This window comes from Scardinius erythrophthalmus, assembly GCF_964197995.2.
Source record: "Scardinius erythrophthalmus genome assembly, chromosome: 12".
Classification (NCBI taxonomy): Eukaryota; Metazoa; Chordata; class Actinopteri; order Cypriniformes; family Leuciscidae; genus Scardinius; species Scardinius erythrophthalmus.
In genome coordinates, this window is record NC_138232.1 from 40002196 (window position 1) to 40027001 (window position 24806).

A 24806-nucleotide genomic window follows, 5' to 3' on the forward strand; every position below is an offset into this window, starting at 1 on the left:
TACATATCAGCTATTAATTATTTGAATGTATTTATTTTAAATATTATACTTTGAAGTGTATAAATATCACAAATACGAGGGGGAAAAGATTAAGATTAATAGCCGTTTAATGAAAATTCCGGGTTTTTGAGCAGCCGAGCGCCCCCTGGAGGAGCAATGGCTTCCAGTCCCAGATTTCCCTTCCAATGCATTTTTATTTCCGAAACACATGACGGAAGCACAACAGTAGAAATGTATCGAGCACGCGCTCGGTTGTAAGAAAACAGTATTTGTGCAAAAATGGGAGTTTCAGATGGAAGCTCTTTGGTGCAAATGTGCATCGTGAAAGTTGCTCAAAACATTGATCTATTAGAAAGAAAGGTTTTGAGTAAGTTTTACTTATAACAACAATTACTGACTTGTCAATCCCTATTCAATACTTCATATGTAAGTGACCAGTTTGATATTTATTATATTATTTCTATTTTTCTTGATCTAGATCTGCCTGTCTCTCTCCTGAAAGACTTACTGCCACATCTAAACATTTACTATCTGGACAGGATTGAAACTGCCGCTGCCACTAAAGGTACAGTAATACATTAATGCATACATACATATGACTGAAGAGCATCTGATGTATCCCAGTGTGTACTCTTCATATATATATATATATATATATATATATATATATATATATATATATATATATATATATATATGGTGTAGAAAATGTATTCCTTTGAATTAAAATGTTAAAATACAGGCCATGCGAATGAAATAAAGTTAGGGTGTTATATTTAATGCTAAAAGTTGATGCTCATTTCAGGAATCTCCACCTCTGTAATTTGGGCAAAAATATGGAGAGATCTGGATCAGACGTGGCGCTGGAGATCGAAGGTTTGTTCTTCATATGATCATCTCTGCTGGATTAAATCCTGGCTGTCATCATGTGTGATGTCAAGGTCCTTATAAGTATAACTTACATGGCCATTAAACCTTTATTTTATTATATATATATATATATATATATATATATATAAGTTTGCATTTAATTGCCAAGGCACATGTCAAGGTCGCTGTTTTTTTCTCTCTTTTTTTGTATAATTTGATTTACTAAACTAATTAAAAATAATGGAAAAAGGGGGAAAATTACTATTAAGACATAATTTATAAAATTATTAAAAAGGACAAAAAAACAAAACTAATAAAACGAACTAAATATTTGAATGTAATATATATATATATATATATATATATATATATATATATATATATATATATATATATATATTCTGAGTTTTAGAGCAAACTACCAAGTCAAATTCCTCAAAGGTGCAATATACATGGGCAATAAACATTGTATTTTATTTAGTTTTTTTGTGTGTGTATTGTTTTATTTTTATTCTGGCTTTATAGAGCAAACTATGAAGTCAAATTCCTTATGTAGACATTTTTATTTTATTTTAGTTTTTATTTTGTTGTGTATTATTTTATTATTATTTTATATATTTTATTATTATTATTATTATTACTTACGTGCACAATAAACCTTTTATTTATTTATTTATTTATTTATTTATTTATTTATTCTTTTTTACTTATTTATTTGTGTATTATTTTATTTTTATTTTATTTTATTCTGGATTTTTGACTGGAAGTCAAAATCTGTATGTGGACCTTTTTGTTTAATTTTTCTGTGTATTTTGTTCTGAGTTTTTAGAGCAAACTACCAAGTCAAGTTCCTTAAGTGCAACTTACATGGCCAATAATTTGTTATTTTATAAAAAAAAATTGTTTATTGATAAATAACTGCCTACATTTTTTTTATTTCTTATATAAACCTTTTAATTTAATTTTATTCAACCCTCGGTCCCCATGAGACCCGTGTAATGAGCAAGTGCGCTGAACCTGAACTGTGATTCTGTGTTTTTCAGTCAGCGCCGCTCACTCAGGACTGGAAGCAGCGATGTTTGGAAAGGCTCTTTCACATGCTCATGTTCACCCAGGTCAGACGAGCAGGATCGTACCTTTCCAACCTCAGCGATTCCTCCATCCTCTCCATGACCGTGAAGCACGTCAGAGTCCTCTCTCTAAACACCTCATCCAAAAACATCTGCAGGCTCGCATCCGGTGACCTGCGGCCCATCCTGAGCGCCCTCGAAGCGGGAGTGACGTCCCTCAGATTACTGGATGCCAACGCTCTATTCAAACACGGGCGGAAATACGTGTTGTTTATCCTCCACCGGCTCCTGGACCACGGGTCTGTCAGAGAAGTGGTTCTGAGAAGAAACCCAGATTCATCTTTTCTGCGCTGGCTCATGTCCAGGCACAGGGGTCCTCAGGGGTCACCAGAGACGCCCAACGCCGACGGCCATTGTTCAGTAGAACATGATGGAGAGCTGGAGGAACCCGCAGCCAAACGTCTCGCTTTAGACGTGGAGGAAAATCCAGAGGTTTTGTGCAGCGAGTTTTCGTCCTTTAGCAGCCCTGCTGACCACTGCCCCAAAGGTCACATCCAATCGCTTGATTTTGAAGTGTCCAAATGTGAAATCCTGACCACGGTGTCGCATAGTCTGCCTACATGGTTGTGTCTTCACACACTGCATCTTCACAGTGACTGTAAGTACAAGCTGATACTTAAATATGATATCTAGTTTTTCTTACACATCTACACATATGGATTAGTCAGGTGGAAATATATATATATATATATATTAGGGCTGCACAATATATCGAAATTATTGAAATATCGCAAATGTAGATATCGCGATATGCATATCGCAACAGCTTGCAATAACTGGGGTTATGAACAAAAGACAAAGAGAAAATCACTCGCTGCTCTCGGCTGAATAACGTTTGTAGCTTTAATAAGAATCAGTATATATTTCATTCATACAGTGAAAACTAAGCAGTGTTTTATTTTTACATTTGATTATTCAGTTTCTGTTGTTAAATAAACCTAATGTAGGATAACTTGAAACCCTAAACCCTGTGGTTTACACTGATGTTAAAATAACACTTCTTATGTTTCAGTAAAACACTGCTGTTCAGTTTCTGAAGTTTTAGGGAAGTTTTCTTGTCACAAAAAGAATGTGAAACACGTATGTAGGTTATACAGTTTTAAATATATTTTAAAGATAATTTATTTTACACACTTTAAGCATTATCGTATCGTATATCGAATATCGCATTATTTAATGAGTTATCCCATATCGCATTTTTCTTCAATATTGTGCAGGGAACTACACTGCGACCAAAATGGTCGCATATGCGACCTTTTGAAATGCCATTGCGACCCTAATTTTTAATGGGTCGCAAATGTATCACTGATTATTTTTGTACCTATGTTTTAGGCAATATGCTATGATTTACTATGAGCATTTATTAAAACTGAAATGTGTATTTTAAGAATACGTTTTATAACGTGCTCTGCCTCGAGCATTCAAAACATCAAGTTAACTTCAGCCCCGCGACCGTTACTTAGATTAAAACGTAGCCTACCATTGAATCAGTGCTGCGCGAGCGGCTCTCTCTCTCTCTCTCTCTCTCTCTCTCTCTCTCTCTCTCTCTCTCTCTCTCTCTCTCTCTCTCTCTCTCTCTCTCTCTCACACACACAAACACGGATATTTAACGTTTTATATTTTAACGTGTTCTAACGTGTGCGTTCCTTCCTCAGCGCGTACATGTGAAGCTCACATGCACTAAAAGCCTGTCTACCAGCGCCTGGATACTAGTTATCTTTCGAGTCTTATTGTGCTTATACTGTTAAATACACACAAGGTTTAGATAAACAAAGTCGGTTATGTCTAAAGTGAAAGCAAACTTGAGAAAATTGAGTAAATCTGCTTGTCAAATACGTGTATAGACGCGTCGCGCGCAACTCTTAAAGAGACAGTAGCAATAGTAAACACGCTGCCGCTTGTCCTTAAAGGGATAGTTCACCCAAAAATAATTTACGCACTCTAATGTTGTTCCAAACCTGTATTAATTTCCTTCTAATATTTTCTAATATTTTTCTAATATTAATATTTTGAAGAATGTGGCTATCCAGTAGCTGGTCCCCATTGACTTCCAAAGGAGAAAAATATACTATGGAAGTCACTGGGGTACATCAACTGTTTGGTTACCCACATTCTTCCAAATAACTTTTATTTTCAACAGAAGAAAGAAACTCATTCGAGTTTAAAACAACTTCAGAGAGTAAATTATGACAATTTGAATTTTTAGGAGAACTATTCCTTTAATGTTAATAAAACAACAAAATGCAAAGAGAAAATCACACACTGCTCTTGACTGAAGTAGCTTTAATAAGTATCAATGTATAATTTATACAGTGAAGTCTATTTTGTTTTATTTTCATATTTGTTAATTTAATTACTTTCTTCAATGCTACTGTTAAATACTGAAGCTGAAAACATAAAACACTGTTTATTTAATTTGTGTATTAAGTTGTGTATGTGTAATGTGCATCTTTGATCTTAATATTTAATAACAAAGAAAATAATGACAAATATTTGTTATCTTCGTCTGCCATTTTTTTATATATATGTTTTGTTACCCAAGGCTTTGTTTTTAAAATATGGACATACGTTTTGGCTGTAATGCTCAGTCGCAAAATAGTAAAACCAACATAAAGAATCGTGATAAAATCGTGAAAGCGTGATTTTCCTGAAAAAAAATCATGATACAATATTTTTGCCATTGGAATAATAAATTAAGTAGCCTATCTTAATTGTACACAATGTTCCTGTTTTTTTTTTTGTTTGTTTGTTTTTTTACTGTTTTATGCCATAACAGCAATATTAATATTGGTTATTATCGTTATCGACCACAAATTTCACATCGGTGCATCACTACTTAAGAGTTCAGGAGTCTGCCCTGTGCCAACCATAGCATGTTGAAATCCATTTAGGAGAAAATTTATCCCAACCAATGTTAAAGAAAACAAAAACAAGAAGGCATGTGGTTTAAAAGTAGGCAAGTAAAATAAAAAGCACATCTGTATGCAATACAGTTTCATTATTGTTCATTATTATGCAGAGCGGCTTACTATAAATAATTTGTGCGACCAAATCATGTTTTGCGCCAGTAACTGAAAAAGTTAGTAGCGCAAGTGCCACCAGTGGAAAAGGTTAGTGTAGTTCCCTGTTGTGCAGCGCTACTATATATATATATATATATATATATATATATATATATATATATATATATATATATATATATATACACAACTGCTTAAATGTTTGAGGCCATTAAGGTTTTTTGTTTAAGAAATTAATCATTTTATTCCGCAAGAGTGCATTAACTTTATCAAAAGTGACAGTGAACACATTTATAATGTTACAAAAGATATCCATTTCAAATAAATGCTGTTTTTAACTTTCTTTTCATCTAAGAATCTTGAGAAAAATGTATCACGGTTTCCACATATATTAAGCATCACAACTGTTTTCAACATTGATAATAATCATATCATATTAGAGTGATTTCTGAAGGATCATGTGACACTGAAGACTGGAGTAATGATGCTGAAAATTCAGCTTTGATCACAGGAATAAATTACAGTTTAAAATTTATTAAAATAGAAAACAATTCATTCAAATTTTTACTGTTTTTTTTTTTTGTGTATTTTTGATCAAATAATTTTTGGTGAGCAGAAGAGACTTTTTTTTCAAAAGCATTTAAAAATCCTACTCTCCCCAAACCTTTAAATACACTTCCCGGCCAATGTTGTTTGGATTTAAAGAGGCAAATGCTTAAGAGTCTGTGATTGGATCATTATTGCAGTGATTATTATGTTTCTAGCATGTTATATGTTTGCCAACCGTTCTTCTAACCCTTATATAAGGAGTGTGTGAGGGAAGTGATAGTGAGTGAATGCAGCACAATGGTGAACATGAACAACTTTAAAGGCGATTTTCTCAATGTTTCGATTTTTTTGCATCCTCAGATTCCAGATTTTCATAGTAGTTTTATCTCAACAAAATATTGTCCTATCCTAACAAACCACAGATCAATGGAAAGCATATTTATATAGCTTTCATATGATGTACACATCTCAATTTCATCAATTTGACCCATGTTTTGTGGTCCAGGGTCACATATATATATTTTCTTTTTTTTCTTTCTTTTGCCCTAGTCTGGCCCTAATATATCCGTCTCTGAATGCAGGATGGTGTGAAGTAAAGCAGTCGCTCTGTGTGTGTCTGTGCAGGGCTCATTCAAGAGGAGGAGATGTCAGTGTTGGTGCAGTCTCTCAGACGCTTGTTCCTGAACCCCGGCTGCTCTCTCACAGATCTCAGTGTAAGTCACGTTTGTGGTCACACACACGTGATCAGCGTCCTGAGAGCGTGTCCGACTCTCCTGAGCCTTTCTCTGGAGATCTGCCCTCCTGCCGACAGAAACACACACGGCCAGCAGGCGCAGTTCACTCAAAGCAAAGGTGAGTCAAACTAATACATATGAATTCTGCAGATGGAGGAGATGTAGATAGGCTCCAGTTTTCATGCATAGAAAGATTGAAAATCGCTAGTTGATGTTAACTTTTAGCCAACAACCTAGAGGTGGAGTTCGGCCACATATATGATTTGCTATTTAAAAGGCAGTTTTTTTCTCCCTAAATCTGATCAAAGGCTTTTATATATATTTTTTTTTTTGCCCAGAATTTCTTACAAAATAAATGATCAATGCTTTGTTTTGTCAGTAAAATTTTACTGAGCAGGAGCTGAATCAGTGCAGGGTTATTATTGAAAACTAAAACCATAAAAAATATTTTTTTTGTTACTTGAAATAAAATAAATGTTAACTTAAATGTAAAAAAAAAAAAAAAAAAATATATATATATATATATATATATATATATATATATATATTAGTGTAATTTAAGTGTTCATTTAATTGCCAAGGCACACTTTTTTTCTCATTTTTATTTATTTATTTTTTTTTTTTTTTTTTGATTTACTAAACTAATTAAAAATAATGGAAAAAGGGGAGAAATTACTATTTAGACATATTTTAAAAACTATTAAATAGGACAAAAAAAACAACAAAACTAATAAAACTTTAACTAAAAATTTGAATGTAAAATAAAAAAATGATTCATAATATTAATAAAACCTATATAAATATCTCAATTATCTTAAAATAACACTGACAGTGTCATCACTGTTAACTGATTGTAACTGAAGATATTTGTTTAATTTGGTCTGTAAGTTTGAGATTGATCATTAGTGCTGATCCACAGAGCTGTGCCTGGAGAAGCTGTTGGTCAAATCCACCGGCCCGATGTCAGTCAAGTGTTTTCTTCCGGCGCTGACGTGTGCTCCCAAACTCACCAGCCTTCATCTCACAGGAGTACACCTGTCTTCACGCTTTTTTCACACGTTAGCAGGTACAGACATTTTCACACGACCTCAACGTCCTTCTGGCACCCTTGTGAAAATTTAAAGGGGCTGTATAATGCCCTTTTCACAAGATGTAAAATAAGCCTCTGATGTCCCCAGAGTGTGTATGTGAAGTTTTAGCTCAAAATACCCCACAGATATTTTTATATAGCATGTTAAAAGTGGCAATTTTTGAGGGTGAGCAAAAACGCAACGTTTTTGTGTCTGTCCCTTTAAATGCAAATGAGCTGCTGCTCCCGGCACAGGGAAGGCAGCTTTTAGCCATTTATGTTCAAACAGGATTCAGACAAAGATGGAGAGACATGAAGGCAACATTTTTGAATGGTTAGTTGGTGAATTTTTGTAGCTTATGTGTAGTTATCTTCTAATCATTGATTAGCATATTCTGTCATGATAATCTGTAAATCGTGTTCAGGGGGCGGGGTTTATGTAAATTCTAGGGTTGGTAATGTCACTAACCCAGGAGGAATGTCGTGTAGTCCCTATCAGCCGTTTGTTGTAGTCCTTAAAAAGCGATTTCTTTAAAAGCAAATATCTCCCATTGCTTTGAACTTTGAGCGTTGTAACTTTGCAGATGTTGTTTATGATCAAACAGCAACATTACACACTAACTAAAGTTAGAAAAGTGAAATCATAATCAACCACCCCTTTAACATGCATAACTCTAACTACAGAAATAATGTTCAAAGAATATACTTAATTGTGAACTGAATGCAATGTTTTCAGACACTGATGCATTTTAATTGCATTAGAGTTTAAATGGTAATAGTTTTATAAATAGGTCCAGTTACTTATATTAACATTAGATAATGCATTAACATTTACTAACAATGAGCAATACATTTTGTTGCAGTAATGTTAGTTAATAACAGTTCATCGTTAGTTCATGTTAGCTCGGGTTCATAAATAATATTAACAGATACAACTTTTGAGTTTAATAATTTTTTTTTAGTAAATGTCGAAATTAACTTGAACTAAGATGAATCTGACTTGTTTAGAAGTGTTTTCACTGTTAGTTCATGTTAACCAGTGTGTCATATATCAAATAACACTACAGTTAAAAATACAATCAAGTACTTTACTATGTTTGTCAACACATTAAAATAAGTGTAAAACCTTATTTGACATTATTACAAAGTGCATTTTTTAGACGTGTACTTGATAGTTGCTTAAAAGTGGCCTTTTATTTCATTGATATTATAGTAGTTTTTTTACAGGAATATACTCTTAAGATTTGAAGTGCACTACAAGTGTGCACGTTCAATACAATGAAGCGTAATTCTTTTACACAAAAGCAGAGGCCAAACAAATGTATTTCTGAGGTAATGTTGAAAAAATGTCATAATAATGTAGAAATACTCGCCTTACCTGATTCTAGCAACTTCTTTAGTTTGACTTGTAATGTTTGAAAATGAATCATGTCAGTGTTGTATTACAGAATGTTTTTCCATTCAGTTGATTCATATGTTAACATGATACATGTCTCTTTTTCGCCCTCATAGAATCAAATCCTTTACTCAAAGTGTTAAACCTGGAAGACGTAAACCTAGCTGACTATCACCGGGAGATTCTTCATTTTCTGGAATATTCTGTGTTAGAAGGTACAGCAATAATGCATAAAAAAAGCTCATAAGAAAAAACTATCCAAGGCACTCGAAAAATATAAAAAGTCTTTATTCTTTCATGGCTTAGATTTTAAAACCGGATGTCAAGCAACACCGTGCCGTTGAAATCTAAGCCATGAAAGAATATTTTTCTAAAAACGAATTACTCGAGTGCCTTTGATTGTTTTTTCTTGTGAGTGAAACCATCCCTACACCCAAAGAGCAGCGAGATACTGAAGATGTATTCATTAAAAAGCTAGCCTGAGTCTTGAAACGAATGCCTAATGCTTGTGCTGTTGTTTGGATCTCAGAGCTGTCCTTGAAAGACTGTCGGCTGCTGGATAAGTGTGCGGTGAAGAAGGACTTCCTGCTGCCGTTCGTCGAAGCGCTGAAAGGGGTCTCGTCCCTCCAGAGCCTGACGCTGGCCCAGAACCGACTGGGTAAGACTCAACTCGCTCCGTACAGTGTCTCTATTATTTTTATTGAATACTTTTATTCAGCAAGGATGTGTTAAATGGATCAAAAGTGACAGTTAAGAGATTTGGAACGTTACAAAAGATTCTATTCATCAAAGAATCCTGAAAGAAATGTATCAGTTTCCACAAAAATCTGAAGCCGCACAACTGGTTACAACATTGCTAATAATGGGAAATGTTTCTTAAGCAGCAAATCAGCATGATTTCTGAAGGATCATTCTAATATGCAGCTTTGTGTGAGCAACAGACTAAAATATGATGATTGTCTAAGAAGTATTTAAAGGGATGGTTCGGAGTAAAATCAACCTAGGGTCCTTTGCACCATGACCTCGAGCCAAACACCCCCCAGAAGCCTTTTTTCCCTTGGTTGAACATTATTAAAGTTAGAGCTTATTTAGAGATATCAGCCGGATGGCTTAGTGCAGGCGCTAATGGATCCAAGGTTGTATCTGGTAAATTACCCCACTAATAATGCCCAGAATGGTACCAAACTTCTACAGTAGCACAAATAGGTTCTGAACTCATAAAACGAGGCATTGGAAAGTTTGTAAGTACATCAGGAGTTTATTTAAATAATACTTGCCTGACGGCTCAAAAGCTAGTGAATTTAAATGGAGTAATTTACGAGATATAGCCTTGGATCCATTAGCGCCTGCACGAAGCCTTATATCTCTAAATAAGCTTTAACTTTAATAATGTTTGACCAAGGGGAAAAAGACTTCTGGGGGGTGTTTGGCTCGAGGTCATGGTGCAAAGGACCCTAGGTTGATTTCACTCCGAACCATCCCTTTAACAAATTTGTGTTTTGTGAAATAATAGGGGGAAAAAAATATGACCAAACTTGTTTTTCTTTTTCCAGCATCAGGTGTCATAGAGATAGCCACCTTATTCTCAGGATGCCGTCCCAGCAAAATCACAAAATTAGACCTTAGGTAAATACTGGTTTTATTGCATGCATCTTCCATACATGTTTGTTTACACAATAAACACAGTGTGTTCTTTCACACAGCTCAAACTTCATTCTTCCTGCTGAACTTCTGGAGTTTGCACAGCTGCTGGAAACATGCAGGCCAGTTCAGCGACTGACACTAGACCTGCGCTTTAATCCACTGGATCGTGACCCTGAGGTCAAAGGTCAAGCTCTGCGGAAGCTCATCCCGTACTGTAACATATTAACGGATGACTGGGACTCCAGGTCCACCATGGCAGATCACATCAGTGTGATGTGACGAACTCTTATGCTGCCTTTTGAACAAAATCATGCAGATGTGAGTGAGAAATGACCAGCATAAACACCTTGGATATAGTTCACGTTTAATGACGTTGATAGGGACAAACATTGAATTTGTTTATAAATGCACAGAATAAATAAAAGGAAAGTAGAAGGAAGAGAATTGAATTACAGTGTACTATCTCCTACAGTTCCCAGATCAGCTGATGTCAGTTGCACAGTGTTCAGCCTGTATGATCTGATGTGTGTGTTCATGATGCTCAGACGACTCCTCTCTGGTCCTCGTGCGAGCGCTGGTGAAAGACGAAGGAGACGGCGGCGTCCCAGGACGCCTGCAGCACCGGGTCCCTCAGGCCTCTTTTATCTGAACAGTGCTGCCAGTTGGACAGATCACTGGTGCAGTCCGAGTCATCCGGAGGAGGACGCACCTGACGGTTGTTTATACAGCGCCTGCAGCGAAACCTGACACACACACACACACACAAAAAAGGGATTTATATACAAATGCCTCTTTTTATAATCTTATTAGACATGCATTTTGAGATGTCCTCATCCATGAATGAATTTAGTCAATAAATAAATTAGGTGTTAGAGGTGAAGTATGCAGTTTCTGCAACCCTAGGGGCACACAGAGGATTTACACAAAAACCTTGCAAACACCACTTTTGTGTCGCACCTCCAAACTCAAACACAGTTCTTAAGGGTCTTAACAGGTAAAAGAAGGCTAATTTCAATAAAAGGTCCAATACATTAGGAATACTTTTAGCTGTGTTGCTATGTGTCATGAGTAAGCGACTGAGTAGACTAAAGCCCTATTCGGACGGGACTAGTTTAACATGGAGAGGTGGGGTAAAGTAATGATTCCCAGAGCTTCTCTGTGATTTTAGTCCCGTCTGAATGTGCATCTCAGTAATCATCACGGACAATGTCAGTAAAGATTACGGTGACTTTTACCTTCAGTAAAAAGGTCTGGAAAAATGACCTCAGGTGATACTAATCCCGTGTGAATAGACCCGCTGTAAATATGTACGTAAATATTCTGTCATTTCCTGTTTAAAAGTAGTTTTCCGTGGTTTTTCAAGTATAGAAATGCTTGAAAAAGCATTCAGTTGCGTTCTAGACGCTGGGCCGAGTCTGTGGCAAAACTTGAGTGTTTTCCACACACCATTCAGATCAGAAATATATATATATATTCACGTGTGTGTGTGTGTGTGTGTGTGTGTGTGTGCATGCGTGTGTGTTTGCACACGTGATATTAGGATTATTATTACATGACGACAGGAGGGTGAAGGCGGTGCTTAAATCGAGTTATTCCTCCCACTTCTGTTTCTAGTTTTACTGAGATCTCTTATCCCGTGCGAATTGGCCATTATTATCACAGACATCCTGTGGTAACATTACATTACCACACCTCTCCATGTTAAACTAGTCCCGTCCGAATAGTGCTTAAGACTCATCGAGAGTGAAAGCCATTATCCCACTCATCCAGCATTTCTGTACTGGGCACTTATGTGACATGACGCGCCACAACTGTTTGAGGCCAGTGCGTGATGATGCTGTATGGCAGTGGTTCCCAAACTTTTTAGAGTGGCATACCCTCCCGAGGCATTTACCACCCTTTTCCTTTAAGGGACAATAGTTGCCCACTTAAATGTATTTTCCAGTGCGTTTTTTGTTGTTGTTGTGCATTACCTTTATAAATAATGTTTTAAATTAGAGAGATATAAAATTATGGTAAAATCAATGTCACATTTGCATTTGTGTAGATATTTAAGACAAATTGCATCCTTGCTTGTATAATATAATGAACAACATTAAAATCAAGAACTGTTTTTGTATCGAACAGAGTTTGAGTCTTAAATCAATCTCTCTGCACAGTCTGTCTATATTTGTTCTTTATGCTAGTAGGTGCTAAATCCACACTTGTATAAAGGTGAGAATGGCAGTAATGTAGTGTTTACCTGTCATGCGTGTCGCTGACTGTCTTCTCGTTGAGTGAGAAGAGTTCTCGCAGCTCTCCAAGAGAGAAATGTCTTTCCACATCTTGTTCCTCATCCACTACACAACTGCTCAAAGCTTTCTTATGAGCCTGTCTCTGTAAGATCTTTTCCTCTATTGTTCCAGTCTAACAGAGAGGGGAAAAGAAACAAGCTGGCTAATGACCCACTTTTAAATGATGAGTATCTCGTACAAGAGACATTTTTTAGCCATTTAATTGGGAAAACGTCTCTCTGAACTCACCGACAGCAGTCTGTAGATGAAGCAGGTCTTCTTCTGTCCGTCTCGCCACACTCTGGCCATCGCCTGCTCGTCATTGGCTGGATTCCAGTCAGGGTCGAACATCACCAGGCGATTTGCACCAATCAGATTCAGCCCACAGCCTCCAGCCTTGCTGCTCAGCATGAAGATGAACTCTGGATTCTGGAAGAGAATTCTCTTCATTTTTCATTTCATTTCAGCTAGCTCACAAGGCAGCCTTTCTATTTTAAAGGGGTGGTTGATTATGAATTCACTTTTCTAACTTTAGTTAGTGTGTAATGTTGCTGTTTGAGCATAAACAACATCTGCAAAGTTACAACGCTCAAAGTTCAAAGCAAAAGGAGATATTTGCTTTTAAAGAAATCTCTTTTTAAGGACTACAACAAACAGCTGGTAGAGACTACACGTCATTCCTCCAGGGTTAGTGACATCACCGACCCTATAATTTACATAAACCCCGCCCCCTGAACACGATTTATAGATTATCAAGACAGAATATGCTAATCAATGACTAGAAGATAACTACACATAAGCAACATAAATTCATCAACTAACCATTCAGAAATGTCTACATTTCACTTCTTCTCGAGTCTCTCCATCTTTCTGACTCGGTTTGAACATAAAAGGCTAAACGTTTTTGAAATTTTCATTGCGTGTCTGTGTGAGGTAAAAGAACATGAGCTCTTGAAGCTCCGCCCCCTGTGCTGGGAGCAGCAGCTCATTTGCATTTAAAGGAACAGACACAAAAACGGTGTGTTTTTGCTCACCCTCAAAAAGTGACAACTTTAACATGTTATATAAAAATATCTGTGGGGTATTTTGAGCTTATACTTCACATACACACTCTGGGGACATCAGAGACTTATTTTACATCTTGTGAAAAGGGCATTATACTACCCCTTTAAGTTGAAGCACTTAAATTTCTTACTGAAAATAAAATTGTACCTAAAATCTAAAACTGAAGCTGAAATAAAAATAAACCTAAATAGGGATAAAAAAAAAGAAAAGCACAAAATGAAAACTATAATAATATATAAATAGAACTAAAATAAGAATAAACTATGGAAACAGACTTACAGAGGGGGTGTTGAATCTCTCCACAACCTTTGCTCTCTTCTTGATGGACATTGTCCCATCCAGTCTAACGTAAAGGTATCTATTCATGGAGAAAAATATATTATTAAACCATCATAAGGCTGAATGGTAATATTTTGGTTCATGGCAAAAAATTGTAGTTAATGTTGTGTACATCTATAAGGAGGCAGATGGGGAAAATACTTCCAGATCAAGGCCGCTTGCGCTCTACACTGAAGTTGCATTTATATGATCTGAAATCCTCACCTTCGGGTTCGACACAGCTTTTCAAAAAGGTCCAAAGTCTGTGTGTAGTTAGAGACCAGAACCACTTTATCACTTGTTGTTGTTCTGGTCATCGCCAGGATATAATCCAGTACCAGCATCTTTCCTGAAAACAAGGCAGTCATAGATCACGGTCAGACATTAATAAATCACGGCTTAAATGCCACACATTATGGGTTTTGGCCTATTTAAAATGTACCCTAGCAAGGCTTGTACCACTTTGTTTTACATTTGGTTTTATTTGATGTTGATTGATTTAATTATATAGGTTCAGATTCATATTTAATATTAATATTTTAAATAACAGATTAAATTGATGTCACAAATAAAAGTGATTTGATTTTACATGGTTCAGAAAAATGCAGTTATGAAGGTAAAAAAAAAAATGCCACAAATGTTAGTTGCTGAGCACAAATATTGTCAACGCATTTACATTTTTTATTTCTGACACATTAAATATTACCAAAGTTTAGGGGCAGTAAGACTTTTTTGAAGTCTCATGTTTAACAAGGTTGCAAAAACAGAAATATTCATTTCGCACATATGGTAACACTTTACATAAGGTTCATTAGTAACATTAGTTAACGTAACTAACATGAACTAACAATGAGAAATACATTTATTACTGTATTTGTTCATCTTTGTTAATGTTAGTTAATAAAATACAATACAGCTGTTCATGTTAGCTCACAGTGCATTAGCTAATGTTAACAAGATTAATAAAGTATTAGAAAATGTTTAAATGAACATTAACAAAGATTAATAAATGCTGTATACAATACGTGCAGTTCATTATTAGTTCATGCTAACTAATGTTGTTAAGTAATGAACCTTATTGAAAAAGTGTTACCGAATAGATTTTAAAACGTAATTTATTCCTGAGTAAATCTGAATTTTCAGCAACATTACTCCAGTCTTCAGTGTCACATGATCCTTCAGAAATCATTCTAATATGATGATTTGATGCTCAAGAAACATTTATGATTATTAGCAATGTTGTAAACAGTTGTGCTGCTTCAGATTTTGAGGATTCTGAACAAAGTTTAAAAGAACAGCATTTATTTTAAACTTTTTTGTAACATTCTGATATGTGTAATTTTTCAAACAACAACTTTTGAACGGCAGTGTAAGTCAGAACTGACCTGAGAGCTGTGGTTCTACTGCTTTAGTTGAATAATTTTGTGGGAAGAGGTCCATTGCTCCATCAAAACCCTCTTCTCCCGCCAGACACTTCTCATAAATCAAGGCAGGATCTAACAGGGAGAACAAAACAATTTTTTGCAGTTTCAATGTAACAATAACTTTGTCAGAAAAGAAAAAAGGGCTGATTATGTCAAAGGTGAAGAGGTCCACACTCACGGTTGCAGAGCTTCTTAAGCGAGGTGATGGACGACAGAGAAGACACCGTGATCTTGCCGGTCTGCAGACTCTCGACAGGTTTGGACTGCTTCAGGAATAACTTGTACAGCTCTTTCTGGAGAGGAGTAAGACTGAAAAAACACAATTATTATTCTTTAATGCTTCCTTTAAGGCAAAACAAAGTTAAACTTGCTGATTAAGTGCTAATGATGGCACACATGCATGAGGTTACTAATCCCTGTATTAAACACTGGATATGTTATTTTGAGCCTTGCTATGACAGAAAGTAGGGAATATGACTATCAGCTGATCTCTTACTTGCAGCAGACGACTTGTTCGATCTTCACAGGCAGATACTTGGAAAGAATATCTGAGGTTCTTCGAATCAAACACCTTAACAAAACAAACACAAGGTTTAATTGAAACGATTTGAATGGTGTGATAGAGTGGCCGGGCCGTTTTCTCTCATGCTGACCTGTTTACAATGCTGATGAGTTGCTGGAGTTTCTCCTCTCCGGCAGCTCTGTCTTTATCACTGGCGTCAGCGTCACGACCCTTCAGGATTGGAATCTCAAAACGTTTCTTAAACTCCTGAGCTGTGCCTGAGAGAAGAGACGATTGAAGAAGCACACACATAAGTCCTATTCGGGCGGGATTAACATTACAAGGGTAGATGGAGTAATGTAATTTTACCACAGGACGTCTGTAATAATAATGGCCGATTCGCATGGGATAAGAGATCTCACTAGAAGTGGGAGGGGTAACGTTAACTCGATTTATGCATCGCCGTCACTCCTGTTATCATGTGTGTATTACGTTGCTTCCTGATATCATGTGTGCAAACACATAACCTATATTTATAAACATTTATGTCTGGTCGAACTATGCATGAATTAACTTCAGATTGGATTGTGTTGGTAAAAGGCACTTACCTAACGCTAAAAGATGTTTCGTGCCTCTAACAAGTGCTTTCAATCTTCTTTCTGATCTGAATGTGGAAAACACTTGAGTTTTGCCACAGACTTGTCCCAGCGTCTAGAACGCAACAATGTTTTTCAAGCATCTCTTTACTTGAAAAACCACGGAAACCTACTTTTAAACAGGAAATGACGGAATATTTACGTACATATTTACAGCGGGTCTATTCGCACAGGATTAGTATAACCTGAGGTCATTTTTCCGGACCTTTTTACTGAAGGTAAAAGTCGCCGTAATCTTTACTGACATTGTCCGTGATGATTACTGAGATGCACATTTGGATGGGACTAAAATCACAGAGAAGCTCTGGGAATCATTACTTTACCCCACCTCTCATGTTAAACTAGTCCAACCGAATAGGGCTATAGAAGAGAGATGGATGATTATTGAAGCACACACAATAAATATTGATTGAGTAAAGCTCTCCACAGGATCATGTACAAGTGAAATGATCAAAAGTCTCTTACCAAGGATACCAGAATTTACGAAGTGCACCAAACTGAAATATTCCAGTAAGTCGTTCTGAATGGGTGTTCCAGATATCAGCACTCTCCTCTGAGCGTTCATGGAGTTCAGCGCCTGGTACGTCTGATTGTCTGAGTTTTTCAGCCTGTGACCCTAAACAAACCACACGGGAACAGTCATACGGGACATACGGAATGGAAACCCCATGATACGCTATGTTCAAAAAGTTTGGGGTCAGTAAGATGTTTTTAATTTTAGAAAAAGTCTCAAGGTTTCTATAGTTCATCAGCAGGAAGAAATTGTTCCGAAAGTAATTCCAATGACATTGTTTCTCTGCGCCATATTGTTATAGTTGTGTGAACTCTGCTATTCTTTTACAATGATATTTAGAACTATATCTTTATTGTTATATGTATCGCCCTTGGTGTGAAGAGGCTTTTATTCTCATCAAAGCCGCATTTATCTTAACAAAAATACAGTAAAGACAGTATTATTGTGAAACATTATTACAAAATAAAATAAATGCTGTCTACATTAAGGCATCTTTGCTGAATCTAAGTATTCTTTTATTAAATGGTATTCACTTCAGTAAATTTCCATACTTCCAAAAAATATATATACATTTATCTTACCTTTTAAGGTCTGAAAATAACAATTTTAAAATTCCCTAATATTTTTAGGCTTTCTACGAATCGTTTAATTATTATGTACTTTTTTTACTATTGCTGTACACTTACCTCGTCACAGATAACCAGTCCAACTTTGCCTTTGTGCAGGACTTCAGTGTGGAGGCGGAATGTTTCATAGGATATTATTAAAATAGGAGTTGGCACTCGTCTGCCATGCTGGGAGATGAAGTTCTCTGAAAGAACACATGCGATGACATGAACATGTAGTGAAGCTGAATAACAGAGTCCTTCAAAACAGAAGATGAAGTATAGTGACCAGCCAATGTGGGGTTTTTAATAGCCAAATTACTCAAATTAAACATTTAAAACACACACACATACTTTATAACAAGAAACAAGCCAAAAAACTAAATAAAAATCTAATCAGTATTTTTGTCTTGTTTTCCAGTAAAACAATAAATAAAACATGATAAATGTGCATAGGAAATTTAATTTACTGGGATACAGTTTTTTCTTGTTTCAGGTGCAAATTTAACACGATTTAGTGAGGCTTATGCATAAAATAATGAAACAAAGGAGTAAGAGAAACAATGAATTCAAGATATATAAAGTCTTCTTGATCAGTTTTGCATCTCAAGTGAAATTGTCTTGTCTTAAAGCCTATAAATAACTCCTGTTGTAACAAAAGAATGAGAAGAAGAATACCAAGTTTGCGATCTATCTCCTCTTTGGAGCCGCCATCGATAGCGACAGGCTGCACGCGTCCACCCAGCCATTTGCCCACTTCGTTGTACCAGTTTCGCACGAGGCTTGAAGGGGACACTACGATGGCCTTGTCGATCTCAGGTTTGAAATCAGGACTCTGTTTAAGTAAAGTCCACATGAGTGTGATGCACTGCAGAGTCTTTCCCAGCCCCATCTCATCCGCCATAATACAGCCGTACGAGTTTTCAATCCGCCTTCCTGTCACACAGTCCCACAGGAACTTCACACCCTACGGAAGAAAATTATAGGGATTATCTGAAAGGTCTTTCCCAAAAATGTTGGATAAAGATTTATAGAAGAGAAGGGGTTATAATCAGGGCTTGACATTAACTATTTTGCTCACCAGCCACTGTGGCTAGTGGTTTTCTAAAGTTACTAGCCACTCAGCATTTTCACTGGCCACAATTTTGACCGATACCAATGGGAAAAACTGCCATACAGATATGTTTATTATTATTATTATCATCATCTCATAATTTGGCAGCAGGCATATTAAGCTGCTGTCACTTTAAAGGGGCTGTATAATGCCCTTTTCACAAGATGTAAAATAAGTCTCTGACATCCCCAGAGTGTATATGTGAAGTTTTACCTCAACATACCCCACAGATATTTGTATATAGCATGTTAAAATTGTCACTTTTTGAGGGTGAGCAAAAACGCATCGTTTTTTGCTGTCCCTTTAAATGCAAATGAGCTGCTGCTCCCAGCACAGGGGGCGGAGCTTCAACAGCTCATGTTCTTTTACCTCACACAGACATTCACTGAAAATTTCAAAAACTTTTAGCCTTTTATGTTCAAACCGGAGTCAGACAATGATGGAGAGACTCAATAAGAGGTGACAACATGTAGAAGCAAAAGGACATTTCTGAATGGTTAGTTGATGAATTTATGTAGCTTATGTGTAGTTATCTTCTAGTCATTGATTAGCATATTCTGTCTTAATAATCTATAAATCGCGTTCCTGGGGACGGCGTTTATGTAAATTTTAGGGTTGGTGATGTCACTAATAACCCGGGAGGAATGTGGTGTAGTCCCTATCAGCCGTTAGTTGTAGTCCTTAAAAAGCGAGAAAAAAAAAAAAAAGATATCTCCCTTTGCTTTGAGCGTTGTAACTTTGCAGATGTTGTTTATGCTCAAACAGCAACATTACACACTAACATAGTTAGAAAAGTGAAATCATTATCAACCACCCCTTTAAGACCTGACGCACGGATCCATTATACTGTTACACATTTTCTTTCTCAGCGGTTTACGTTCACATAAAACATAACAGACTGCGTTTACGTTAATACTCACCAAGACCAGCACTTTGACATTATTTTGTGTGTATTTGACTATTTAAGCCCAATAAGCAGTGAAAAAGAGCTCTATTCAGCACTGAGAGGCGGCTTTATGTTCACACATTTAGGGTGTGACGTGTGAGCACAAAATCTGCAGGAATGAGTACAATTATGAGCAATACACGCAATAACAAGCGAAATTCAAGCCCTGTAAATGCAACAATATTGATCCAGAGCAAATGAAACGTGAGACTGAGAGGAAGAGGGTTTGTGTGTCACTCGCTGTCAGAGAGATGAGAGTTTTTATATCGTGTTATTATATCGCCAATTATATCGTGTATCCATTCAGTGGAAAATTAGTATTGGAAGCTTTTCAGATATTTCAGCATCGATACGTTAAGAAAAAAATCGATATTTTTGACAACATTACATTGCACTTAGTTTACTATTTCGGATGCCTTTTTAAAAGACTACAATTGAAAATATTATATATACAATTCAACCCACCAAAGTGGCTAGTAGGAGTGACTGCGTTACACGCCACTGCTGAAATACACCCGCATTTGACGGGCGTTAATGTCAAGCCCTGGTTATAATTATAGTGGAAATATCTGACTGATATTTGAGACCTTTTGAGGTTCTTCTGTAACAATCCACCCCTATATTCTTCTATATAGCAAATCATACCTCTCGCTGATGGGGCCGAAGCACTTTAGTGAGCACTGGATCTACCACCACATGCACTGGTAACTTCTCCCTGCAAAACAATCAATCACAACGTCGATCATGTCATTGGAGAGAAGCTGCAAAATAAGACTGATAATCTGATAATCAACAGATATGACTGACTTGTCTGCTTTGATGAGCTCGTGAGTGCTGATGGCAGGCGGCTCGTACAGAACCAGAGCTCCGTCTTCAAACGGGTCGTGTAGGGCCTTCCTCACACCGGCCCGCTTCAGTCCCAGAGCGCGCAGACCCAACGGGCCTGATCAGAGCAACACAAGAGCCTCTGAACCTCTACAACTCGCTTAGCATCACACTAATTACTTCATAAAAAATACATAAACGAGCTATGAGTGCAGACTTACCTGTATAATTCTGAATGGGGACTTTAAATGGCTTTGATAAGATCTTGCGAATGAAGTCTTCCTGTAAAAGAAATGAAAATAATCAGTTAATTATAGCTCAATATCCTCTGGTGCCATAGACAAGGCTTATTCTAGTCCTCGACTGAAATGCATGTTTGAGCTGTTTTAACTGAATGCAACTTGCATTGATATATCTTAAAATATGTCAGTGCTATTGTTTTGTCCCAAGATGCACAGCAGCAATGTTTTTTTCTAAAGCACGTTTATAAAAGCTACTTAAATGTCCTGAATGAACTAAGGCTTAATCTAAGCACTGTCTGTGAAACCGGGCCTGTATCTAAATGATATTCTCTCTGTTCAAGAATTTACCAAAAGCCTTGCACATTTATAAGATAAAATAATCTTTTATCCTACTTGACTGCACTGACACTATTGGATGAGAACAAAACTCGAACAGAATTGAGCTGGATTGATGACTCAAAGTAAATAACGACACTAATTTCTTCTATCCACCTTATTCCTTCGCCCTATGACGTTTTTGCGCGAATTATGGGTGTAACTTCCGTTAAACTGTAAACAATTAGTGAAACGCTCGCTCTATGAACGCAATACAAGTGTCACAATGAGATGACATTAATCTACTCACCCTTCAGCCATCGAACATTAAAAGGAAATTTAAAAGTGTAAAAGCATCAACAAGGTACTTTCAACAGACCAAACAACCCCAAAAGCGCGAGTCTTTCACAGCAATGACGGACGGGTTAAATATCACTGTAGTAATATATACAGTGCCAGTCAAAAGTTTGGGAACATGACTATTTTTAATGTTTTTGAAAGAAGTCTCTTATGCTCATCAAGCCTGCAGTTAAAAAAAACAAAAAAAAAAAAACAGTAATATTATGAAATATTATTACAATTTAAATCAATGGTTCTCTTTTTTAATATATTTTAAAATGTAATTTATTTTTGTGATGCAAAGCTGAATTTTCATCAGCAAGTACTCCAGTCTTTGGTGTCTTATGATCCTTCAGAAATCATTCTAATATGATGATTTGATACTCAGTTATTATCAATGATGGAAACAGTTGTGCTGTTTAATATTTTTTTTATAACCTGAGATACTTTTTTCAGGATTATTTGATGAATAAAAAGTTAAAAAGAACTATTTATTTAGAATAGAAATCTTTTGTAACAATATACACTACCGTTCAAAAGTTTGGGAACAAATTAGTACTTTAATTCAACAAGGATGCGTTAAATTGATAAAAGGTGATGGTAACGATTTATATTGTTAGAAATGTTTTTATTTTGAATAAATGCTGTTTTTATGAATAAATGCTGTTAACGTTTTACTCCTCAATGAATCCTGAAAAAAGTATTCCAAAAAAATATATTAAACAGCACAACTGTTTCCATCATTGATAATAACTGAGTATCAAATCAGCATATTAGAATGATTTCTGAAGGATCATAAGACACCAAAGACTGGAGTACTTGCTGATGAAAATTCAGCTTTGCATCACAAAAATAAATTACATTTTAAAATATATTAAAAAAGTTAACCATTATTTTAAATTGTAATAATATTACTGTTTTTTTTTTTTTTAACTGCAGGCTTGATGAGCATAAGAGACTTCTTTCAAAAACATTAAAAATAGTAATGTTTCCAAACTTTTGACTGGTACTGTATCTGTAACTTATGTTCCCTTAATCAAAAATGTTCATTAACTTCAGCATTACGTGATACTATTTCAGAGTGATTTCCGTCATTTTGACAGATTACAAATTGCATTTACCTGTGAAAACAAACCTGGAAAGAGACGTGAGGATTTGAGAATAACGAGAGATTATTTGTGCATTCCAGTGAATTATTAATGGAATATATCATAAATTAAATTCGAGTGAACAGAGCACATATGTGTAGTACATGTTGCCTTTTTCATACTTTTACAGCGGATTGCAAAGGGAAAAAAGAAAATACTCACCAGGAAAAGAAAGCAGCGACTGAAAAGAGCTCTTGCCGTAGATATTTTTGTTATAACATGTCACGTTAAAATACCAAGTGTTACGTTATTCTCATGATGTCAGGAATAAGGTGGATAGAGCTGCTTATTGGACTCGGTTATTGAATGATTTGAACTCATGTCCAAGTTGATTAACTTTACACAGTAATAGAGTGGTGCAAGTATGACATCAGAACCCGGAAACTCTTATTCGGCGCCGGTTCCTTCAAGATTTTAATACCTGCACCACTCTATTGAACTGAACATCAACACTGAACTGACTTTAGCCATGGTTTTACTACAAATAAAACCATAAAAACATGCTTATTATAGTTAAACCATTGGTAACTACAAATTAACCATGTTTTTGCTACACTAACCATAGTTTAACCATGTAAAACTGGTGCTCAATCTGCCAAAAAACTATGGTTACCACACTTTTACTATAATAAAACCATGGTTGATTTTCATAAGGGAATTGAGCTGAATAATGTCGTCACTTCTGTCTTTTTTTAGCGCAGAATTTAAATAAGTCTCACATTTAATGAAGTTTCAATGATTTAATCACTAGTTCATCACTGTGAAGCTGCTTTGAAACAATCTGTATTGTATAATGTGCTATATAAATAAAGGTGATTTTAGGGTCTAATGTAATTTTCTGTCAAAACTATTCCAAAAAATACAATGCATCATCCCAAAAATTGCCTTAACTGTCTGTTAGGATGACGAGACTGAAATCTTGATGTGAGGACAAAAGTTTATACCTTAAAGTTTATATTATACGTTTATCTCTAAAAAGCTGCTTTGAAACAATCTACATTGTTAAAAACGCTATATAAATGAGGATGACTTGACAAGTCATTCCAGCTTTAAATGTAAAAGAATCACTGCAGTTTTTTAAAAATGACTGCACTCACACACCTACACCCAAAGGATTTAATTTTCATTTTGTAAGGAGTTGTTTGTTAGATTTCCAATGTGTTACAAACAAGTCTAATTGAATGTGCCTCTCTCTATTTAATTTAATATTTCAAAACTCACATGTGCATTGCCATCTGCGCAGACGGGTGTGTTGGTGAGAGGCGTCAGGGGTTTTCTGAAGGGAGAGATTAAGTTTTCTCGACAGTTTCTCTTACTCTGTGATCCCTGTGGGAGTGACACAATTCAATTAAAAGTGTGCTTTATAGACATGACAATTGTTACAATGTATTGCCAATTAAGCATTTCTAATGTTTACAGTGATTCTAGAAAACACAAACACACACATACATACATATACTATACACATATATATAAATATGAACAATTAATAATTCAGTGTGTGTGTGTCAATCACATCCTCATTCAACCAAGAGCTTTAACTGTGTCCCACTCACGACTTCAGGCTCCCAGTCCTCATCGTCTGAATCCGGGCCTTGTTTCCTCTTGGCCATCTGACTGGGTGCTAGACTTCTCCTCTGAGGTTATTAATAACAGAAGATTTGACTGAATTCTCTCAACACGAATCAATAACAACAAACAGAACATACACACTAAAAGTAGGCTATAACTTACACAAAGCTCACAGGTATCTAAACATACTTTAATCGACATCAAATTAAAGGATTAATATAGCAACTTACCATTCTGAATCTGGAATTTAATCCAACTTAAATAACTTCATTCAAATAAATATGCATTTTCTTTTTCCCCAAGTCTTTTTTTTTTCTGAGGCGATCCTCCTCAGGCATTAAATAAATAAGTTTACTGATCCGTTTAACGAAATTCCCACACCATTGTTTTCAACAACAACGAATATCGTATTTAATAAGAAATTAACACTGACATATTAATTAGAACTGAAAACTTAGTCATCGTCGTTGTTGTTGTTAAATACTGGCATGTTTGAGAGTCCCGCGCAATGTGCACACTTCACACTCTACGGCAAC

At 35.9% G+C, this 24806-nt stretch overlaps 2 protein-coding genes across 3 annotated transcripts; one reads left to right on the forward strand and one right to left on the reverse strand.

The window, feature by feature from the left end:
- The first annotated feature begins 196 nt into the window (after positions 1 to 196).
- On the forward strand, positions 197 to 12533 carry lrrc41 (leucine rich repeat containing 41). 2 transcript variants are annotated; one of them, XM_081380338.1, is made up of 11 exons: positions 202 to 367; positions 479 to 565; positions 806 to 876; positions 1914 to 2598; positions 6194 to 6421; positions 7223 to 7369; positions 8885 to 8983; positions 9298 to 9426; positions 10322 to 10394; positions 10472 to 10730; positions 10885 to 12533. In XM_081380338.1, the coding sequence occupies exons 1-10, from the start codon at positions 280 to 282 to the stop codon at positions 10689 to 10691; spliced, it is 1827 nt and encodes a 608-aa protein (XP_081236464.1). In that variant the 5' UTR covers positions 202 to 279; the 3' UTR covers positions 10692 to 10730; positions 10885 to 12533. The 2 variants fall into 2 exon arrangements, with proteins under 2 accessions (XP_081236463.1, XP_081236464.1); XM_081380337.1 differs by having other exon boundaries at positions 197 to 367; positions 10472 to 10897.
- On the reverse strand, positions 10762 to 24806 carry rad54l (RAD54 like). The gene is made up of 18 exons (XM_081380336.1): positions 24501 to 24806; positions 24255 to 24335; positions 23920 to 24024; positions 20876 to 20936; positions 20637 to 20772; positions 20475 to 20544; positions 18448 to 18736; positions 17851 to 17975; positions 17116 to 17266; positions 16146 to 16272; positions 15989 to 16063; positions 15671 to 15801; positions 15454 to 15564; positions 14294 to 14417; positions 14030 to 14108; positions 12935 to 13114; positions 12655 to 12818; positions 10762 to 11155 (listed from the first exon to the last, which is right to left on the reverse strand). Exons 1-18 carry the CDS (start codon positions 24501 to 24503, stop codon positions 10954 to 10956), a joined length of 2214 nt encoding a protein of 737 aa, XP_081236462.1. The 5' UTR covers positions 24504 to 24806; the 3' UTR covers positions 10762 to 10953.